At 40.1% G+C, this 18,579-nt stretch overlaps 1 protein-coding gene across 2 annotated transcripts in view; it reads left to right on the top strand.

The window, feature by feature from the left end:
- DCBLD2 (discoidin, CUB and LCCL domain containing 2) overlaps positions 1-18,579 on the top strand; it is a 54,707-nt gene that overhangs the window by 25,306 nt on the left and 10,822 nt on the right. The window contains exons 6-16 of one of the 2 annotated variants that reach the window (XM_041463933.1): positions 921-1,054; positions 1,716-1,756; positions 3,853-4,068; positions 5,294-5,418; positions 9,268-9,415; positions 9,828-9,998; positions 10,948-11,041; positions 11,422-11,471; positions 12,348-12,485; positions 13,553-13,971; positions 14,713-17,621. In XM_041463933.1, coding sequence (XP_041319867.1) covers positions 921-1,054; positions 1,716-1,756; positions 3,853-4,068; positions 5,294-5,418; positions 9,268-9,415; positions 9,828-9,998; positions 10,948-11,041; positions 11,422-11,471; positions 12,348-12,485; positions 13,553-13,971; positions 14,713-14,784 — 1,608 coding nt within the window. In that variant the 3' untranslated portion in view covers positions 14,785-17,621. Of the gene's footprint in view, positions 1-920; positions 1,055-1,715; positions 1,757-3,852; positions 4,069-5,293; positions 5,419-9,267; positions 9,416-9,827; positions 9,999-10,947; positions 11,042-11,421; positions 11,472-12,347; positions 12,486-13,552; positions 13,972-14,712; positions 17,622-18,579 lie in introns of those variants that run through there. The other variant, XM_041463935.1, reaches the window with a different exon arrangement.

Genomic DNA, 18,579 nt, shown 5'->3' with positions numbered 1-18,579 from the left:
TTTTCTGTGTGACCCTAATGTTCAAAGTTCTTGCGGGCTTGGAGCTCTCAGTGCTGACATCTGGTGAGCAGGGAGGAGAGAGCTGCATCTCCTCCTGAATCTCATGCTCTTATTTTGATGGAGAGGAGAGCTGTGTTGATCCCAGACTAACGTTGGATGTGAGCTTGCTCTGGGCAAGCCTGACAGACGTGGTATGATGAGTGCTGCTCACTGTGGCACCTGTAGCCTGCAAGCCAGTGAAGTGTCACTGTGACATTTGTTAGTAGATTCTGTCATCCAAGGAGAATAGGCAAAAACATGATACTTGCAAGAACATTTTTATTACTGGTCTCCACTGACTTGTACAACATAGGTAATTGACTTGTTTAGGATGAGTTGTATGCATGTATACTGTGGATTTACGTGGATCAGTGCTGGATGGTTAAACCATGTTTAACCGCAAGTTATGATAAAAAACCCCTTAGCTGAAAGCTACAAAATGTGCAGTGCCTCACCCCTTAATTGTGAGAAAATAAGCAAACATACTTTTAATGTGATTTCTGTTAAAAAGTTTTCTATGTATTCACGTGTTTTATTGTCTAATTTATTATAGGCTGAGCCTGGCTGTCTGGCTTTTTCAGACTGATTCACCTTGTGTTGGTGTTGGTTTGAGGTCATTTAATTACAACAGTTACATTCTAAATGCAGCTGGGTGAAGACACGGTGAAATGTAGGGCCTTCTTCTTGTGTTTTTATGAATTCAATAATAAATAAAGATGAATGGTTTCTAAATAACCAAGATAACAGTTAACTAAGAATAGTATTTTAATGTAATAATAACAAAGACTGTAACTGGACAGTGTAGCATTTACAATATATGGTGTGGTGTTTAATTTATTCACTTAGTAGTATGAAATTTTTCTTTCCCTTCCTTCTTCAAGTCATCATCACTTTGTATGGCCGGTGTTCATGCAGGTGTCATGTCAAATACTCTGGGTGGTCAAATTAATGTTGTAATCAGCAAAGGCATTCCGTACTATGAAGGCTCCCTGGCTAACAATGTCACCTCAAAAGTGTAAGTATAATTTCCTTATCTTTAGCACCTTAGGTCTTGGTGTGGTCTTATTGCGGGATTAATTTCAGCTCGTGGACCTATGTGTTCCCTGGACAGGTTCTCTTCTCTAAATTTCTCACGCTTTTGCTGTAGTGTAATTGTTTTACTAAATTGTTTTACCAAATAATTTTAATCTCTAGTCCGTAAATTTTCATTTTCCGAATTCTGCAAGTTTTTACCTTTTTGGCTATAAATTCCTACTGGTCTGTGTAAAAACAGTTATTTAATTGCAGCTTTTCAGTTTCAGGAAAAGTGTGTAGCTTTCGGTTGTATTTCAAGTCCCACAAATGAAAGCAATCACAGGAGACTGATTTGTGTTACTATGATTAGCTTAATTTGAAAATAAAGCATTTTAATGAAGTCTTGCATTTTGCTGGGTGGATGTTGCTTTGAAAGTATTTAACCCAGTATCTCTGGGCTTGATTTCATTTGAGAAGGTGTTTGTCCTTGTCCTGAAAGCGCTGCAGCTTGCTGGCAGGATGTGTTAATCATTAAGTGCTTGTTCAGGCACATGTGCATAGGATTCAGCGGCAAGCAGTAGGACAAGAAACATAAATTGAAGACAGTTTGTTTCAATTTTTCTCACTGCGTACTGCAAAACATCACCTTTTGTTCTCTGCAGGGGACCCTTGTCTACGAGTCTCTTCACCTTTAAGACGAGTGGTAAGTGTCACATGTGTTACCTGTTACTACTTTCATACAAACTTTGTGAATAGAGGTGGGTGTGCAGGTATTTGATTTCTTAATTTTTTTCTCACTTGTGAGACCTTTTTTTACTGCATTCTTCAATAATGTATATTTTTGAATTGTTTTACTATCTCAACTTGATGATTAATCATCACTAATTTATAGGTACAGAAGTGTTTCGAGTAAGCCTTGCTTATCTGCAGAAAGAGATTCTTTCAGGGTAATTAAATAAATTAGCTGTAGTTTTCTAAGTGGAAGCTAGTTTTTCTCTAAGTCACTTTAAATGCCGTCTTTGAGTGGATGTTGGAAATAATGTGAAGACAGTGGCCTTTCCTTAGTCTCTTTAACTATTCTAATAACAGTGTAAAGACCATAAAGCCATCACATCTGTCTTTCATAATGATAAAGTTAAAAAAAGAAGGGAGGGGGAATCATGCACATACTTCTCAAAATAAATAAATGCTTTTCCTAATACATAAATCAAGGCACCATGATGGGGATATAAAGACAGGAATCTGATGGGCAGGGGTGTTTGGCAATGGAAATGTATAAATAAGGAAAAATTAGAAAATACAGTGCATTTAGTATTAAAATTATTTCTCTCTCAGCATCTGCAAGAGCTGAGAGAAGGAATTACAGGTCTAGTGTCCTTATGCATAAAGAATATTAAACACAGTGATCCAGGCAGGGTTTGCTGGGTTTTTTTGTCTTTCACAGTGTGATCTGATAGTGTGTATGAAAGTAATTAAATGGCCTTGGAAATTGGAAGAGATAGAAAAAAATGCTGGTCTAGACTGTGAACTTCAGTGACACATGAGAAATTGAATTAACTAGAGACAAGATGTAGCTCTAGAATAAAATGTCTGTAGTTGGGTTACCTAGGACTTAGGTGAGGGGAAAAAAACCCTGTAGTATGCTCAAGTGAGATTCATCAGACTGTGGTGAAGGTCCTAGTGTGTTCCTGCTGTTGCAGTTGGTTTCATGACTTGGTATGAAGTATAGGAGTGTGTTACTAGTGCTGGAGGCGTGGTCACTGCAGAGGAAGATGAGACTAGTTATGCAGGAAGAACTGCCTGACTTTGAGACTCAATAGAAATTAACTGAAGCATCACAGAGCAAAGAGTGGAATGTAGCAGGTATTTAAAGACTGAGGCATTTGTGCTGCCAAGTGGCAGCATATTAGATGGAAAATGACAGATGAGGGGAAGAATTCCCTTAGTGAAATGAACCTGTGCTGTGGCAGGTGGCATACATTCAGCAGAAACAGTAAACTACTAATGGCGTCTCACAGGACATGGGCAAGACTTTCTCTGGGATCCAGTCACACTGGGCTATGCCACCTGTGCCTTCCTTGAGGGATGAGTGCCCCCCTTGGTGGAGAGGGGGAGTTCACAGGAGAAGGGGAACTAGGCTGGGTTGTTCCGCCTGCCTGACGGAAGGCAAAGATTGCTCTCTGCTGATACTTCTGAGGACTGTGCTTGTGAGAGGGGAAAACCATTGGTATTACAGAACGAGAAAATTCAGCCCTGAATTTAGGAGATGTTTTTCAGCCACCAGCAGAAGGCAATATGGAAAGAAACATTTAATAAGAATGGTAACCAGAAAAATGTAACTAATTTCAAGGATGTGTTTGAGCTCAAGGCCCGGATTATGACATGACTTCCTACATGCTTTGGTTTTATTCAAATTAACACTGTGATGCTGGGGTTGGTTTAAAAACCCAAGAAGTTATACAGACACAAGAAAGGAGCTAATGAACCAGTAGCCTGTTTCCCTTTCTTGCAGCAACCACAGATACTCTTAGACCATGAAGGTTCCCCAGTGCTTCTCGTTGAGTGCTCTGTGTAGTGACTGAGAGAATATCCACATTACTCTTGGAACAGGCACAAATCATGGCATTCTCGTGACTAGTTTGAACATCCCTGTTAGAAAGCAAAAGACAGTGTGTTTTGTTGGTATTGTTGTTATGGAATAAATTTAGATGGCAATTTAATATTTGCATGTAAAGTCTTAAAATCCAAGCAGCATAACTTCAGTTCTCATTTGCAGTCCTCACCTTTTCTGTTGTTCAGGTTGCTATGGGACACTGGGGATGGAGTCTGGGGTGATTCCTGATTCCCACATCACATCATCATCGATTCTTGAGTGGCCTAACCAAACGGGACAAGTAAACATCTGGAAACCTGAAAATGCCAGACTAAAAAGGGTTGGACCTCCTTGGGCTGCTTTTATCAGTGATGAACATCAGTGGTTGCAGATTGACTTGAATAAAGAAAAGAAAATAACAGGTAAGTGAATCTGATGTGACTTCTCAGCAGCATTCAAAATTTTTGCTTACTGATATCCTTTTTTCAAGTGCTGGGCCTTAGATAAAGCTCAGGTGGCACTTAATTACCATTATACTTAATTTGTTTCCGTGTCCTGGAATACACTGGCTAATACACTGAGGAGCCTGGAGCTGAAGAGGTGTAGTTTCATAGTAGAAGACATCTCTTCCATCAGAATTTGTTGAAGTGTTTCCTGTGGTTTTATTGGATCCTTGATTCTTCCCTTTTCCTGCTCATTGTCTCCTTGGAGATGCAGATCAAAATCCAGTCAGCTGGTACTTCTGGTGCAGGTGTAGTGACTTCTGTTCCTAGGTTTTCCTTAGTGCCTGTCACGGCCACAGTGAATCCAGCATCAGCACTGAGGTGTTGGCATTTTGGGTTTAATCTCCAGGATAGCTGTGCAGCAGTTGTACCTTCAGTGCCAGTGTTAGTGTTTTCTGGTTTAATCCTTCAGAGATGAATTTCTGTTGCTAATAGGCATGTTTGTCATCTGATGTAAATCAAAATTAAATTGGATTTAGGTTGAGTGCTTCATAGAGTCCAGGGCTTTAAGGCTATTGTGAAACATGTTCCACTGATCAGTTTGTGTTTGTCTCTTTCCAAAATGCCTGAGTTGGTCTCTGTAACCTCAGCTGCACACTCTGCCATGAGCAGCGTGGCTTGCTGTCATTAAGCAACTTGGATTTACCAGTGGTCTTTGTTGCTACCTCCCTGGAGACTCTTTGTATTTTGCATTACTCCACTAATTCTTCTGCTAACAAGCCTTTCCAAAACAGCTTTGTGTGAGTTGTGCTGCAGCGCTGCAGTGTCAGCTGTAGGAAGCTGCAGTTCTTTCAGTGGTGCCTTTAGGTTGGCAGTACAAGCGCAGGGAGAAGCTGTGTCAGCAGCTGGAGACAGGAGTGAGCTGTGGTCAAATGAAGGGGCTGTTTCCATCAAGAAATGGGGCATGGGGGGAAGGACTTAGCAAGGTTATATCATGAAACTAAAATACAAAGTAAGTAAAATGAGTTTACAAAGTTCGGTCACTGTGGAAACTTCACACCCTGGCCCTTTGGATAATCTTCTTGAAGTTAACTGGACCAGTTAAGACTGTCCACTATACAGCTCTAGATTCAAAAACTGATCTGTTAATTTTTACAAAGTGATACCAATTTTTTATCCTAACTGGGTGCCTCAATTTTCACAGGTATTATAACTACTGGATCAACTTTAGCAGAGCACTACTATTATGTCTCAGCCTACAGAATTTTATACAGTGATGATGCACAGAAGTGGACAGTGTACAGAGAACCTGGCATGGGTAAAGATAAGGTAAAAATACCACATAGTTTCTAGGTATGTTGTAAGGAGATTTCACAATTGTAAATATAAGTCATTTTGGTATGGTGAGGAATCATTAAATAACTTTCATTTTCAGTGTTATTTTGAATCATAAACAACAGATAAGCAGAAGAAAATATGACAATATGCAAATATGTAAAGATTTGAACAGTTCCAAAATTCAGATGTTATTTTCATTACTATTTGGGATGGGAATATTCTATACAAGAAACTTCTGTTGCCACTGGTAGGTTTTCTGGTACTGCATCTCTTCAATAATAATTCTGTTTCTTTTAAAATAGGTTATATATTTTAAAATTAAGCTTTACTTTCTTATCCTCTTATGGTTACAGAATAAATGTAATGGGTTGTATATTTTTTCATGTTTTCTAATGTTTCTGTCAATTTTAATTTTTAAGCAAATACTGTTAAGTTTCTTATATAAGAGAACAGCCCTTGCAGAGGGAGGGATATGTTCAGATTGCAAATGTTTTGTTACACAGAAAATGTCCCTAATATTAGCAGCAAGATAATCTTATTTTCCCCATGTTTACAGCTCTGCAGTATTTAATAGACAGCAAAAATGAGAAAATTCTTGTCTTCCCAGTGGTTCAGATCAGATTTTCTTAACGAAATTACAAGATTCTTAGTAATGTGACTGGAACTAGATTTTCTTTTTCATAAACTCCTTGGATGTAGTTTATCGGAGTTCTATAGGCCGGTGGTATTAAGTACATGTAACTGTAACTACTAGTCTGGTAGTTTTTTTAGAAACAGGTTTTAAGGATGGTCACTTCGTCTTTGGTCTTCTCTTTACTCTGGGTTAAGAATGTTTCAAGGTAGGATGTATCATCCTGTGGAAGTAATAGGCTGAAGTTTGTTAAATTAAGAGATATTTGAGCACTGAATATAACTGCAGTAGAAAACTCTTGGAAGAGAGGGGGAGAATTTACTGTCGGGTCTGAGCCTACATGTGAACTAAAGTCACTGTTGGTGTGAAGTATTCAAGAAAAAAAGGAAAAAAACAGCATATTTTGCCAGTTTTGAGCGCCCTCTTCTGGCCATAAAATAAGATCTCAGTTAGCAAGCTGCCTTGATTGCCTTCAGTGTTAGACAATTTTCTTTAAAAAACGTTGCAGTTATTGCCTAGAATTTGAGCATATTGTTCCTTTTGCATGCTCATGAAATGAAAAAAAAATTGTGGAGCCTGAAATTACAGGCAACAAATCTTTCTTTGTGTTTTGTGTGTCATTAAGGGACAGAGCATGAAGAATCATGTGTACCCAGGAACTGGCAGCTGTAGTTAAATGACAGAAAAAAATGGTTCCGTTTTTCTATTTTTCTAAAGTATCAGATTTTCTCTCTGTCTGCTATCAGCTCACTTGATACCGATTTGCTTTTGGATGCATCTGCTTACAGGCTTCTTCCTTTTAGCATGCCAGACCAGCTGGGAGGTGCTAGTCCCTGTTTTTTGAAATATGTTTGGAATTCCTAATGTTTTTCAGGAGACTAGAAGCTTTTCCAAGCTTTTCCTGTAGTCTTTTTTGCAAATACCTTTTAGAGATTTGACAGTACTCAAGAAACACTTTTCTTAATTTTTCATGGATTAAAAAAAGAGTAAATGCTTGAATTGGGGAAAAAAGACAAATGAGAGTTGGGGGAAAAGGACAAATGAGAGTTGGAAAAGCTTTGTTTAACAGCACAGAGGGAAATGGAAAGAGTTTGATAATAAAAAGACTATGAAAGTGATTTCTCATTAAAAAGTTAGTGCTGTATTTAGCTCAGAAGCAAATTATTTTTTAATGCAAAATTTAGGGTAACAGAAACCACAGAGCTGCAGGTAAAGTTAAGTTACTTCTGTAACACTGGATGTCAAAAGCTTGACTGAGATAAGCCTGGAGTAAAGACCTTCACTGGTAATCCTTCTTGAAGGTAAGAGTTGGTGTTGCTTATTTTTGCCCTTGCTGTTAGATGCTCAGCCTCAGAAACCTGACACGAGATCCAACTTTAAGAGTTGGGCATCTGTGTCCTTGCTCTGTAACATCTGCATATGTTGCTTGGGTAGCCAGATGTGCCTTCTTTTGTTGCTGAGCTCTGGCAGGCACAGCACAAGCAAGGATACAGTACAGCAATTAGGAATGGGTGCATCCCCTCAGGAAGTCACCTCTCTTATTTTGCTTCTCACTTGCATCCTTACCAAAACAAAAAAAAAATTGCTAGTGAGATCTGTAGCTACACGGCTGTCATTAAAAAAAAAACTAAACAGAGCATCAAAAACCAAAACAAACTAGTAAGGGAAAAGTGGCTGTAAATTGGGGCCCAGTCTGCTGTGGGCACATGAACTTCAACTACTTGGTGCTATTAAGTTATATCCAAAATAACATAGGCTTGCCCCTGCATTTACTGTGTCTTCATTTCTTGCTACTGAATATATTTAAGAACAAGAAGCTTAAATTCAGAGCAGGGACTTGTTTTGAATGGATAGTTTCCTAGAATAATTATTTCAGGCCTCTAGGGATATTCTAGACTTTTTTTCAAAAACTCAGCAGTGCAATACAGAAGTCTCTTCTCTTGTGTATCAAGATGGAAACAGCAGTGATTTGTTTTGATGAGAGATGTGCTAAAAGCTCTTGACTGCTCCTTGTTATGCAGACACATCAGCTGTTGCACAGTGCAGTGCTTGTCTTTAAGAATGGCAGGGAGCTTTATTGCTTACCAAGTGGTGTAAGTGAGACGAAAACTCCTTGTAATGCTGAGTTTTTTCAAGCAAGTGCCATAATTGTGTTTTGCATTGTGTCCACCATGATTTCCAATGTCTGTATCCGTGCTTCAAAAGAAAGAACTTATTTACTGTCATCCCAGTGGTGACCTGTGTTGCAGTAGCACCACAGAGTTGCATGTGCAGGGCCAAAGCCCTACTGCTGTGCACAAACATGGAGAGGCAGCTCACTTCCTACCAAAAGACATGGTGCCAAAGTCTTCCTGAAGGAGGGGGAGGGTTGGAGTACTGGGCCAAGCTGCTGTATTGTTTTAAGCAGCTCGAGAGTGACAAACCCGTGGTTGGCTGTAAATCTGTCAGTGTGCTTGCATTGCGTCTCACAGGCACTCTGCCCATTGCTTTTAAACTTCAGCCAGACTCTTTATGTGTTGTCACATTTTGATGAGTTCTTTGTGTGCAAGGATGGCAGTGAAGGACCAGCTTGAGCACATCCTTCATGCAAAGTCTGCGCCCTTCTCTTGCAGAACTTCATGGCTCAGTGTGAGACTGAGGAGAGCTTTCACATTCTGAACCAAAATTTTGTTGTGGCTCAGCACTTGCAGGCAACAGCCACGAGAGGACAGTGTGATTACACACTGGAGGGTGCTCCTAGTGCTTTCTAATGAATACCATCCTCAGACAGGCTGTGCTGAACTGCTGGGTTGTGTGAAGGCACCACTTAATTCCAGCTTGCACAGTGTCACAACTCCTTGCTATCTGTGTATATGTGAAGAGTAAGTGTAAAATACCAAGAAGGAGTTACAATGATTCAGTGCCATAAACATGTGTGTAACAGCAGGCTGTGCTTGGGGAGCATCAGTAGGATATTCCATGGTACCTTTACTCTGAACTGTGTAGCTGTGTGCATACATGTGCACACACCTTTCTTTGTTTTGTTTAGTTGTAAATGTAATGGGGCCAAGGGAGTGGACAAGTGCAGGCAGCAGCATTGTTCTGGGATGAATTGAATCCTTCACTGTTTATTCTTCTTAAATAAAACATCAAAATAGGTAGTACTTACTCAATTGCTATTGTATTTGTAGAACATAATGTTTCTCTCTTTTTTCCCCCTTCTTTTCTAGATATTTCAAGGGAATACTGAATTGTACCAGGAAGTTCGCAATAATTTCATTCCACCTATTATTGCACGTTTTTTTAGGATTAACCCCTTAAAATGGCACCAGAAAATTGCAATGAAAGTAGAATTGCTAGGATGTCAGTTTAGTATAGGTAAGACAACTGAAAACTTTCAACTGTGCAAGACAAGAAGTGAAACTATTAAAGTTGTAAGTGAAATTACTAAGATTAAAAGTTATATCATGGGTATATTTTCAGTGAATCTGAAGTACTTCTTGGCTGTATAATCCTTCTTTAACTAGTATATCTGAGTTTATCCAAAAGTTACTGCGCTTAACGAGGAAAATACTGAATTTAGGTGTACACAAGGTAATTTGCAAAATAAGTGTGTCAAAAGATCCAATCACTTGCTTTCCATGTCATTGATTCCTGGTGGGGGGTTTCCTCATTATGTAACATGAACAAAAGCTTTATAGCAAACTGTTCCGGCTGTCTTCTCCTGAAAAGGAGATATGGAAAACTAGCACTTCAAACTACTTACCTTATAAATTCTGTTCTTCTGAAGGTCGTGCTCCTAAAATCACCTTGCCAGCACCGCCTCAGAACAAGAATGATGAGAAGAATGCTGACTTTGTGGATGACTTCATTCATTCAGTGAAGACTTCACTGCAGACAGATAAAACAACTTTCACACCTGAAATAAAAAACACTACAGTGACTCCAAGTGTAACCAAAGGTATCCATCGTTAGACAATAGAAATGTTTGTAACTCCTTATAGTGCTTTGGCATATATTAAATGTGCTTGCTGCATTGAAATTTTCTCAAAACGTAACAAATTACAGCAGATTATCAATATTTTATTTCTAATATTTACCAGTTATTAAATACACAAATGATAAAAGATGTGCATGATGAAGATCTGCCGAGTAATATATATAATGTACATGTATATAAAATATATATTTTATAGATATATAATAGTTCCATCTTCCAGAGCTTGTTCAAACAACGTTCAGCTTTTAATCACTGAACAAACTTTGTCAGAAGGAGAAGTTGTAACTTGGACTTCCCTTCTGAATTAATCAGGTGTAGCTGCTTTATTTAATAATTTCTTAGAACAAAACACCTTTGATATAGCAGATCTTTTCTGCAGCAGTTTTTTTTGACATGAAATTTGAAAAATGTCGCCTAATCGTTTTGTTTATCAAAGAAAATGGTCAGAAAAGGGAGCAAAGTCACTGCAGATGTGGGCACTGCTGAAGTGTCCTTTGGATGCCAAGGAATAGGGTCACACACAGACCCAGCACTGACTGATTGGGATTAACTGTTAAGGTGCTGTGGAATTTACTTCTTAAAGGAGGTTTGAACTTATATGGTGATACTAAGGGATTTTCTGCATAAAAAATAGAATACATTATTGTAACAGAAAAACCATATATTAAAACAAACTGATTGATTTCGATGAAAAACCCTGCAAAACCACCAGCTGTGCATGCATGTAGAAGAGCCAGATGTTAAATGAAGTTTGCACTGTGGGAGCATCCAGCAGAGTAGCTTAGCTGGGGGATCTGGTGTGATAGACACTAAACATGAAAACTGTGCTGTACTCAAGTAATTTTCAAATAAAAAATTGATTTATGAGAAGCTCTTTCTGTCTGACACCACTTAATTTAATGGCTTTCAGATGTGGCATTGGCAGCAGTTCTGGTTCCAGTGCTGGTGATGGTCTTCACTACTCTGATTCTTATCTTAGTTTGTGCGTGGCATTGGAGAAACCGGTAAATAAATAGATGGATGAAAGTGCTTTAAATCAATGTTAGCCTGGTGTGTGGGAATGAAATGCTGCATGTATTGCTGTGGGAACTCTGGTCTGCACTTGTGGAAAGAATTGCATTCTTTCTGAGAAAATAATCACTTGACTAGCGAGGACAAAACAGCTTTTTAACTGTTTTCATTGCAAGTGCTTCGACTGAAAAATGGTTTCTCTGGTAGCAGCAGACTGGTGATGGGAAGCCAGGTTACTGGTGCTAATACATTAAATTTGAGGACCAGTTACAGCCAAGGTGATAGTTGCTGAGCATTAATTAATGTATCTTTTGGTAAGCAAACTAGTTAAAGTAACCCTTTTTTCCTTTTTTTTTTTTTTTTTTTTTCACAGCAAGAAAAAAACTGAGGACACATATGATGTACCTTACTGGGATCGTGCAGGTAACAAAATAGTTTTATGAAACAATTTGCTCAGTGTTTTTTTGTTCAATGTTTATTTCAGATTGCAGTTAGTTTCCACTAGCGAAGCTTCTCTAATGCTAACTGAGGGAGGCATAGCAAACTGAATTTCTTTTGTGGACCAGCTTAATTGTACTGCTTCTTTGCTTCTTTCTCTGATTTCTTTTTTTCAGAAATAGTAAATGTTGTGTCTCCTGTTAGATCTGACCACTTCAGGCTTTTTTGTGAATGAAGTAGAAAACCTTTTAATTATACAACATGAGGGGAAAAATTAATTTATAACGAATGTCTCTGTATATTTGATAATCATTTATTTAGTACTTTTTTTGTCCTGGCAAAAAATCTTCCATCATAGTGTATAAGTTGGGTCAAAAATTTTGTTTTCATTGCCCTAGTAAGCATGTGGGATTTAGGTATATCTTCCATCCAAACATCTTGTGTCTCATAAACTTAAGATCAGACAATTGCACCAGGCAGCTCTTTGCAATGGTCCTGAAACCCCCTGTGCCCCAGGTGCAAAGGGCAGTGCAGCAGTTGGGTTGGTACGGCTGGGTGACTGTGCTTTGCTTCTCTGGCCTCTGTTGAAAACTTGCACACCTGTGTGTCTGCTCAGTGGCAGTCTTAAGTATGTCTTGTTCTTTAGACAAGGAACCTTTTAATCACTTTAATTTGCTACATATCTGTTTCTGATAGCTCACAGCTCTGATGTCTTAGGGTATTACTCAAAATAGTGATAATTGAGTTATTTACCTGTTTCAACAAAATACAAGCTGTGCTGAAAAGTATTTTAGTAGCTTAAAACACAGTATATATGCAATCTTGGGTGGTTTTTTTTGCTTTTTTTTAATCCATGTGAAGGATGGTGGAAAGGGATGAAGCAGTTTTTCCCGAATAAATCAGCAGAACGTGAAGAAACTCCCGTATGCTACAGCAGCAGTGAAATCAGTCACCTAAGACCAAGAGAAGTCCCAACAATGTTGCAAACCGAGTCTGCAGGTAATTTGTGGGCTATGTTTTTTATATATATATGTATGTATGTATATGAATGATGTGCCAAATATGTCAGAAATCTGGCTACATTTAGTTATTTCCTGGTTTTGGAGGGGAACAGAGGAGAAGTGAGTTGTTCTGTGGGTAAGCATATCTCTTAAAATGCAGGCTTTTTTGTGTCTGCTCTCTCATTTCATGTGCTATAGGTAGACACTTCCCCAAGTTAATGCAGTAACTGAAGGGTTCCTTATTTGTTTTTAAACTTCATAAAGTGTGGAAGAATTATTTTGGTTATGTTTTCATACCCTGGAAATAATTTAATCACAATAATTTTATGCACTAATTGGAAATATGGCACTTGATTATCTACCTTCACTGTATGGGTTATATCAAACTTGGGATCTGGAAAAGGAGGGTTTATGGATAGTGCTGCATGCCCTTTCCCTGGTGAGCCAAGCATGGGAGGAGGATGACTGACTATGCCTTTGGTTCTGCGCTTACCTGCTGATGGCAGAATTGGGCAGATGTGCAGGAATTACAGCTTCACTGCAGGCAGAATCAGTTTTCTTGTTTGGCTGCTTGTCTGTTTTTACCCAGCTAGTCAGGCTTTTCACCTCCAGCTTTTGTAACTCAGATCATCTGTTCAGCTAAAATATCTCAGACTACTTGCAAGCTTCCCCCCTCAGAGGACAAACACTCCACCCCAAGGACCACTTTTTATCCAGATCCAGGCAGAATAATTTTATTTAAATCTAATGTAAATAGAAGAACATTTCAATCAGCTTCATTTTCAGGCAGATTTGCAGGATGGGAAGTTGCAGCTCACTTGGGAAGAAGTATAAACCTGAGAAGTGGGGATGTTTTGGTTTTGGCTGTCTCAATGGCTTTACCTATTGAGTGGAAAGGAATCCTTTTCCAAAGCGATTGGCACTGGTGGACAGAGATGGACCACTGGTTTGATGTAGGATAGTGATCTTTGGCAGACTATTGACAGGCTGTATTTAATGTGATGCCACTGTAAAACAACCCAGTAAGTGTATTTATGTTTTGTTTTGTTGGGGCTTGCAACACAGAATATGCTCAGCCTCTGGTAGGGGGAATTGTGGGCACGCTTCACCAGAGATCAACCTTCAAACCAGAGGAAGGAAAACAAACCAGTTACGCTGACTTGGACCCTTACAATTCCCCCGTCCAAGAAGTTTACCACACCTATGCCGAGCCACTGCCCGTAACCGGACCCGAGTATGCGACTCCAATAATCATGGACATGTCCAGCCATCCCAGCACACCTCTTGGCGCTCCTTCCATTTCCACCTTCAAAGCTGCAGGGAATCAAGCTCCTCCATTGATTGGAACGTGCAATAAACTGTTATCCAGGACAGACAGTGCATCCTCAGCACAGGCACTGTACGATATACCAAAGGGGCAGCTGGGGCCGGGCAGTGCAGACCAACTCATGTACCAGGTGCCACAGAGCATGGCCCATCCCACTGTGAGTAAGGATGAACAAAGTTAGCTCATGAGTAAGGTAGGATGATGGCTTGTTTCTAAAAGCCAGTTCCATAAAGCTCACAGTTTCACTTTTTAAATTCAATTGTTTTGGTATTGTTAGTCTTAAGTAATACAACGTTGAACCAAAAGGCGTGGTATGGGAGGTCTGGGAAAACACTAATTCTGCTTTTCCTTAAGCTGCATGTACAATTAACAGCTTGTCTCCTGCAAAACCATGGACTTTTTTATTACTACTGTACAATTGTCTGTCAGACATGAGAGAAGAACTCTTCATGATTAGCTCCAGTACTTCATAGATGTGGGTGATAAATTAGGAGAAACAGTTTAAGTACAAAAGCCAGTTATTTCTTCCTAATGGTACTGTTTTTTGGGGGAAAAAGCCCCACCTCAATACCCAAAGCTCTTAATTGCTGTGCAGGCACTACAGCTTCTGAAATTCCTCTTTTCATTGTAAAATGTCTGTGCAACTTTGGTCTTAACAAGCTGCTATCAGGACTGATGACAAAAATCCCTTTAGCTTCATGCCATAAAATAGTTTTTATTCTGAATTACGTCATTTCAGCTTTTGTTAACAGAATTGGCAATTTTCAGCTAGCTGTGTGTTCCTCAGAAGGTTCCTGCATTCTTGGTTAGGTTAGCCTTGCAAAACTAGAAGCTGCTGTCTTGTATAACCTCTTTTCTGCCTCTTCACCTTAAGCTACTCAGTCGTATTTCTTCCTAGGAATCCAGGAGGCAAAGACTGATAAAGCAAACTACCTGGGAACTGCTTTTACATTATTCCCTGTGCTTATGAGGGCCACTTGAAAATCATCTGTCTCCAAGTCAGACTTCCCTGATGCTCAGTGCAAGAAGCATTCAGGTCTTGGAGGTGACTTGAATTGAGAAGGGCCCTGCCCTACCCTCCCCAGAGTGTCCATTATTCTGTGTTCAGGTGTGAGCTTATACACAAAAAGATCTGTACATACTTTTTTGAGTGCTTAAGGAAGCACACAAATATTCTAATGGTGCACAGTTTGTGTTAGACATGCATTTAGCACATATGGTACGTTTTAGCACAACTGCCAAATTTAGCCTTAGGGCTTTTTTTATGATTGTTCTTATTAGAAGCATGAAAGATTCCAAAACCTTTGCAAATGAACGAGTACTATTCCAAAGAGTGTCCATTTCAAACTTATTTATTGGAATTTGTATCCTTTGAATGTTCCAGTGTTCTGTACTATGAAAACATTGCAGTCAGTCATTTACTGGGGTAATGTAGACTCATTTTAGCTAGGTAATCACAAAATGAAAACAGTCTGAATGGTATATTTGCCATTTTTTATCTTGTTAGAAAAAAAACAGCTTTCTTGCCTAAGTAGGAGAAAACCCCACCATAAAAATGCTGTATGTTTATTCTAACAGCACTATTGGAAGGATGCTGAATCAACTCAAACATGTGGACCCCCTCCCTACACAGTAGCCCAGTTTTATGGACTTCAGGGGTTACTGTTTGTGGTGCAATTCAAAGCTGTGTTTACTGCCCAGGTCCTTAAGTGCTGTGGACAATGTCTGAATGGAAGCTGCAGTGCTGTTCAAAGGGCTGCCACCATGCCTTAACACCAGTACAGTATCCTCACCCCTGAAAATCTGTTTGCAGAGGGGCTGTATATAAACTCCGGGGTCAAAAATCACTTGTGGCCTGTTCAACATCTAAAATATGATATTATGTAGAATCATGGAATGGTTGGGGTTGGAAGGGACCTTAAAAATCATCTGCTTCCAATCCCCTGCCATGGGCAGGAACACCTTCCACTAGATCAGAGCTCCATTGAACCTGGCGTTGAGCACTTCCAGGGATGGGGGTATGCATAATTTCTTTGAGCAACCTGTTCCAGTGTCTCACCATCTCACAGTAGAGAATTTCTTTTATCTAACCTAAACTTCCCCTCTTTCAAGTCTCCACTCATTTCCCCTTGTCCTGCCACTGCAGTTCCTGACAAGGAGACCCTCTCCAGCTTCCCTGTGGGTCCCTTCAGGTACTGGAAGGTTGTAATGAGGTTTCCACACAATCTCCTCTTCTCCAGGCTGAACAGCCCCAACCTTCCCAGCCTGTCTCCACAGGGAAGGTGCTCCTGTCCTCTTACCAACCTCGTGGCCTCCTCTGGACTTGCTCCAGCAGTTCCACTTCCTTCTTATATTGGGGGCACCAGAGCTGGATGCAGCACTCCAGGTAGGGTCTCACCTGAGCAGAGGAGAATCCCTCACTCTTCTGGCCATGCTGCTTTTGATGCAGCCCAAGATCCCATTGGCTTTCTGGGCAGTGAGAGCACATTGCTGGCTCATGTTGAGTTTTTCATCAACCATCACCCCCCGTCCTTCTCTGCAGGGCTCCTCTCAGTCATTTCTCTGCCCAACCTATCTGTGAGCCTGGGATTGCCCTGACCCAGGTGTAGAACAATACCTTCTTCAACTCCAGGAGCTGTCACCTCTCAGGGCTGTCCGGTCCTTCTGGATGGTATCCCTTCCCTCCAGCATGTTGACGGCACCTCACAGCTTGGTGCTGTGGGCAAACTCACTGAGGATGTGCTCATTCCAAATGTCCCTGTCACCAACAAAGATGCTGAACATTCTCGGTGCTACCTTAAAGCCCAGTTGTACAATTTCTGATCATTCATTCTCATTAATTGAGAATGACATTTTTTAATTATTTGTTTTAGAGCTCGGTATCTTAAGCTTAAATGTAAATGTAAGGATGGTAAATAAGACCCATTTGTGAACAGCGAATTGCTGACTGTGATTGTACTTTTTTGTTACTGCAACTTTTTCGGACTGACAAAACTAGTCTGCAGTCTTTAAGTTTTGCTTAAACAGGTAAGTACTGTTCCTAGCTATCAGCAGCAACTATGACTGAAATTATCTGAGCTGATTTTCTTTCAAGGGGTGGGAAGTTCTTAGTTTCCACTAAGATGTGACAGTACAGCTACAGGCAAGTTAACAATCCTTTCCATTCTGAACCTGTACCAGTTTAGGCATAGAAAAATGCCTATCTAAAAATCTATCATAAAAATAAATGGATGTGTCCATAAATAACGCATCTAGATTTGATTTTTACTGCAGACCAGGAATGGTAGAACTGTGGATAGCTGAAGGCTGAGGTGGTGTAAGAATTATGCAGTTTCTCTACAGTGGGTTATTTTTTAAGAAAACATAATGCAACTTCATTATCTGAGGAGCATAAGCTGTTAAAGAAATTGATGTTTTTAAAATTTAAGCCCCTTTTTGGAAGGAACTTGGTCCCAGGCTTTGCTCCTGCTTCAGACTTTGGACATATTATCTGCTAGGGCTAAGATACATTTGAACATGTAACAGTTGGGTTTAAATTACATGGCACACTAAGACTAGAATTTCCCTGTGTACAATAAAGGAAAGGTACATTTCATGGGTCTCTCTTACATGTGAAGACATGTATATAGAATGTATTTCAATCTTGTTTGGCTTGTGTATTCTCCCAGAATGTATGTTCTTACCTCAGCATGTATTGTAGTTGCTCAGTATTTGTATATGTTGCTAGGACTTAGACTCTATAAATAGTGAGGGGGGTTTATATGTTAAAAAGTATTTTAAATAAATTGTACATACGTCTTACTCAGTGTGTTTGCAGTTAACACCTACCTTGTATCTAATTCTTCTGCAGTGTGGAAATGCCAGGGTTATTTGTGAGTTACACAGGGTCATGCCCAGTCTCCAACAGTTTCCTGGCAGCAGGTGGGCTGGTCCCTGTCCCCAGTTAGCCCAACCCCTCTGCACTGCTGGAGAGGCTGCTGGTTCAGTCTTCAACCAGACCATGGCTATTGCCAGTCACTGAGTAAAGCTGATGCTGCTTGTGCTTTTTTCTCTTCTTCATATGAATTCCAGCACTGCACTGCTTCATACAAAGAACTCAGTCATAATTACTCTTTGATGAGTAAATGTAGTGTGAGTTCAAGCTGTCTCATTTTATCTTCCACACCACCTGTGGCCAGTGAATGCACAGAAACCATCTAAGAAAACAATGACAGCAAGTAGTAGCCTCCCAGTGAGTGGAGATTCTACAGGAAGGATGCCCATACAGATTATTTCAGCAGACAGTCTGTGGCTAGGTACATGCAGCTTGCCCCAATGTCAACACTGCTGCTGCTCCAGATCACTCCTGCGGAGTGTCAGTTAGAGCCTGCTGTCCTTCTTTTCCAGCTGAGATGTCCAAATCTCTTGGGTCTTAGAGACCTTGACCAGAGTGTGGTGGGTTCAGCTGTCTTGATGGATGTTTCTGTGGTCAGTAACACTTGGAAAGTTCCACACCACTTGCCACCAGTGGTGCGTCTTTCCACTCCTTAAGCAGGACTAAATCCCCTGGATGGATGTTATGAACTGCCAAAGTCAAAGGCAGGGACTGTGCCAGCTGAGCTTCCTGTTGAATGGATTTCAAAAGAGACACTATCATGGCTACGTATTCTTTTGAATATACATCACTTACCTCTACACCCCACTAGGCTGAGAATTACCTGGGTGAGGAATTCCAAACAGTAATTCAAAGGAAGAGAACTGATTCTCTCTTCTGCGTCTGTTGCCA

This window comes from Pyrgilauda ruficollis, unplaced genomic scaffold (assembly GCF_017590135.1).
Source record: "Pyrgilauda ruficollis isolate IOZ18807 unplaced genomic scaffold, ASM1759013v1 scaffold17, whole genome shotgun sequence".
Taxonomy (NCBI): Eukaryota; Metazoa; Chordata; class Aves; order Passeriformes; family Passeridae; genus Pyrgilauda; species Pyrgilauda ruficollis.
Note: the sequence above shows the minus strand (reverse complement) of the source record. Positions and strands in the feature narration are given on the sequence as shown.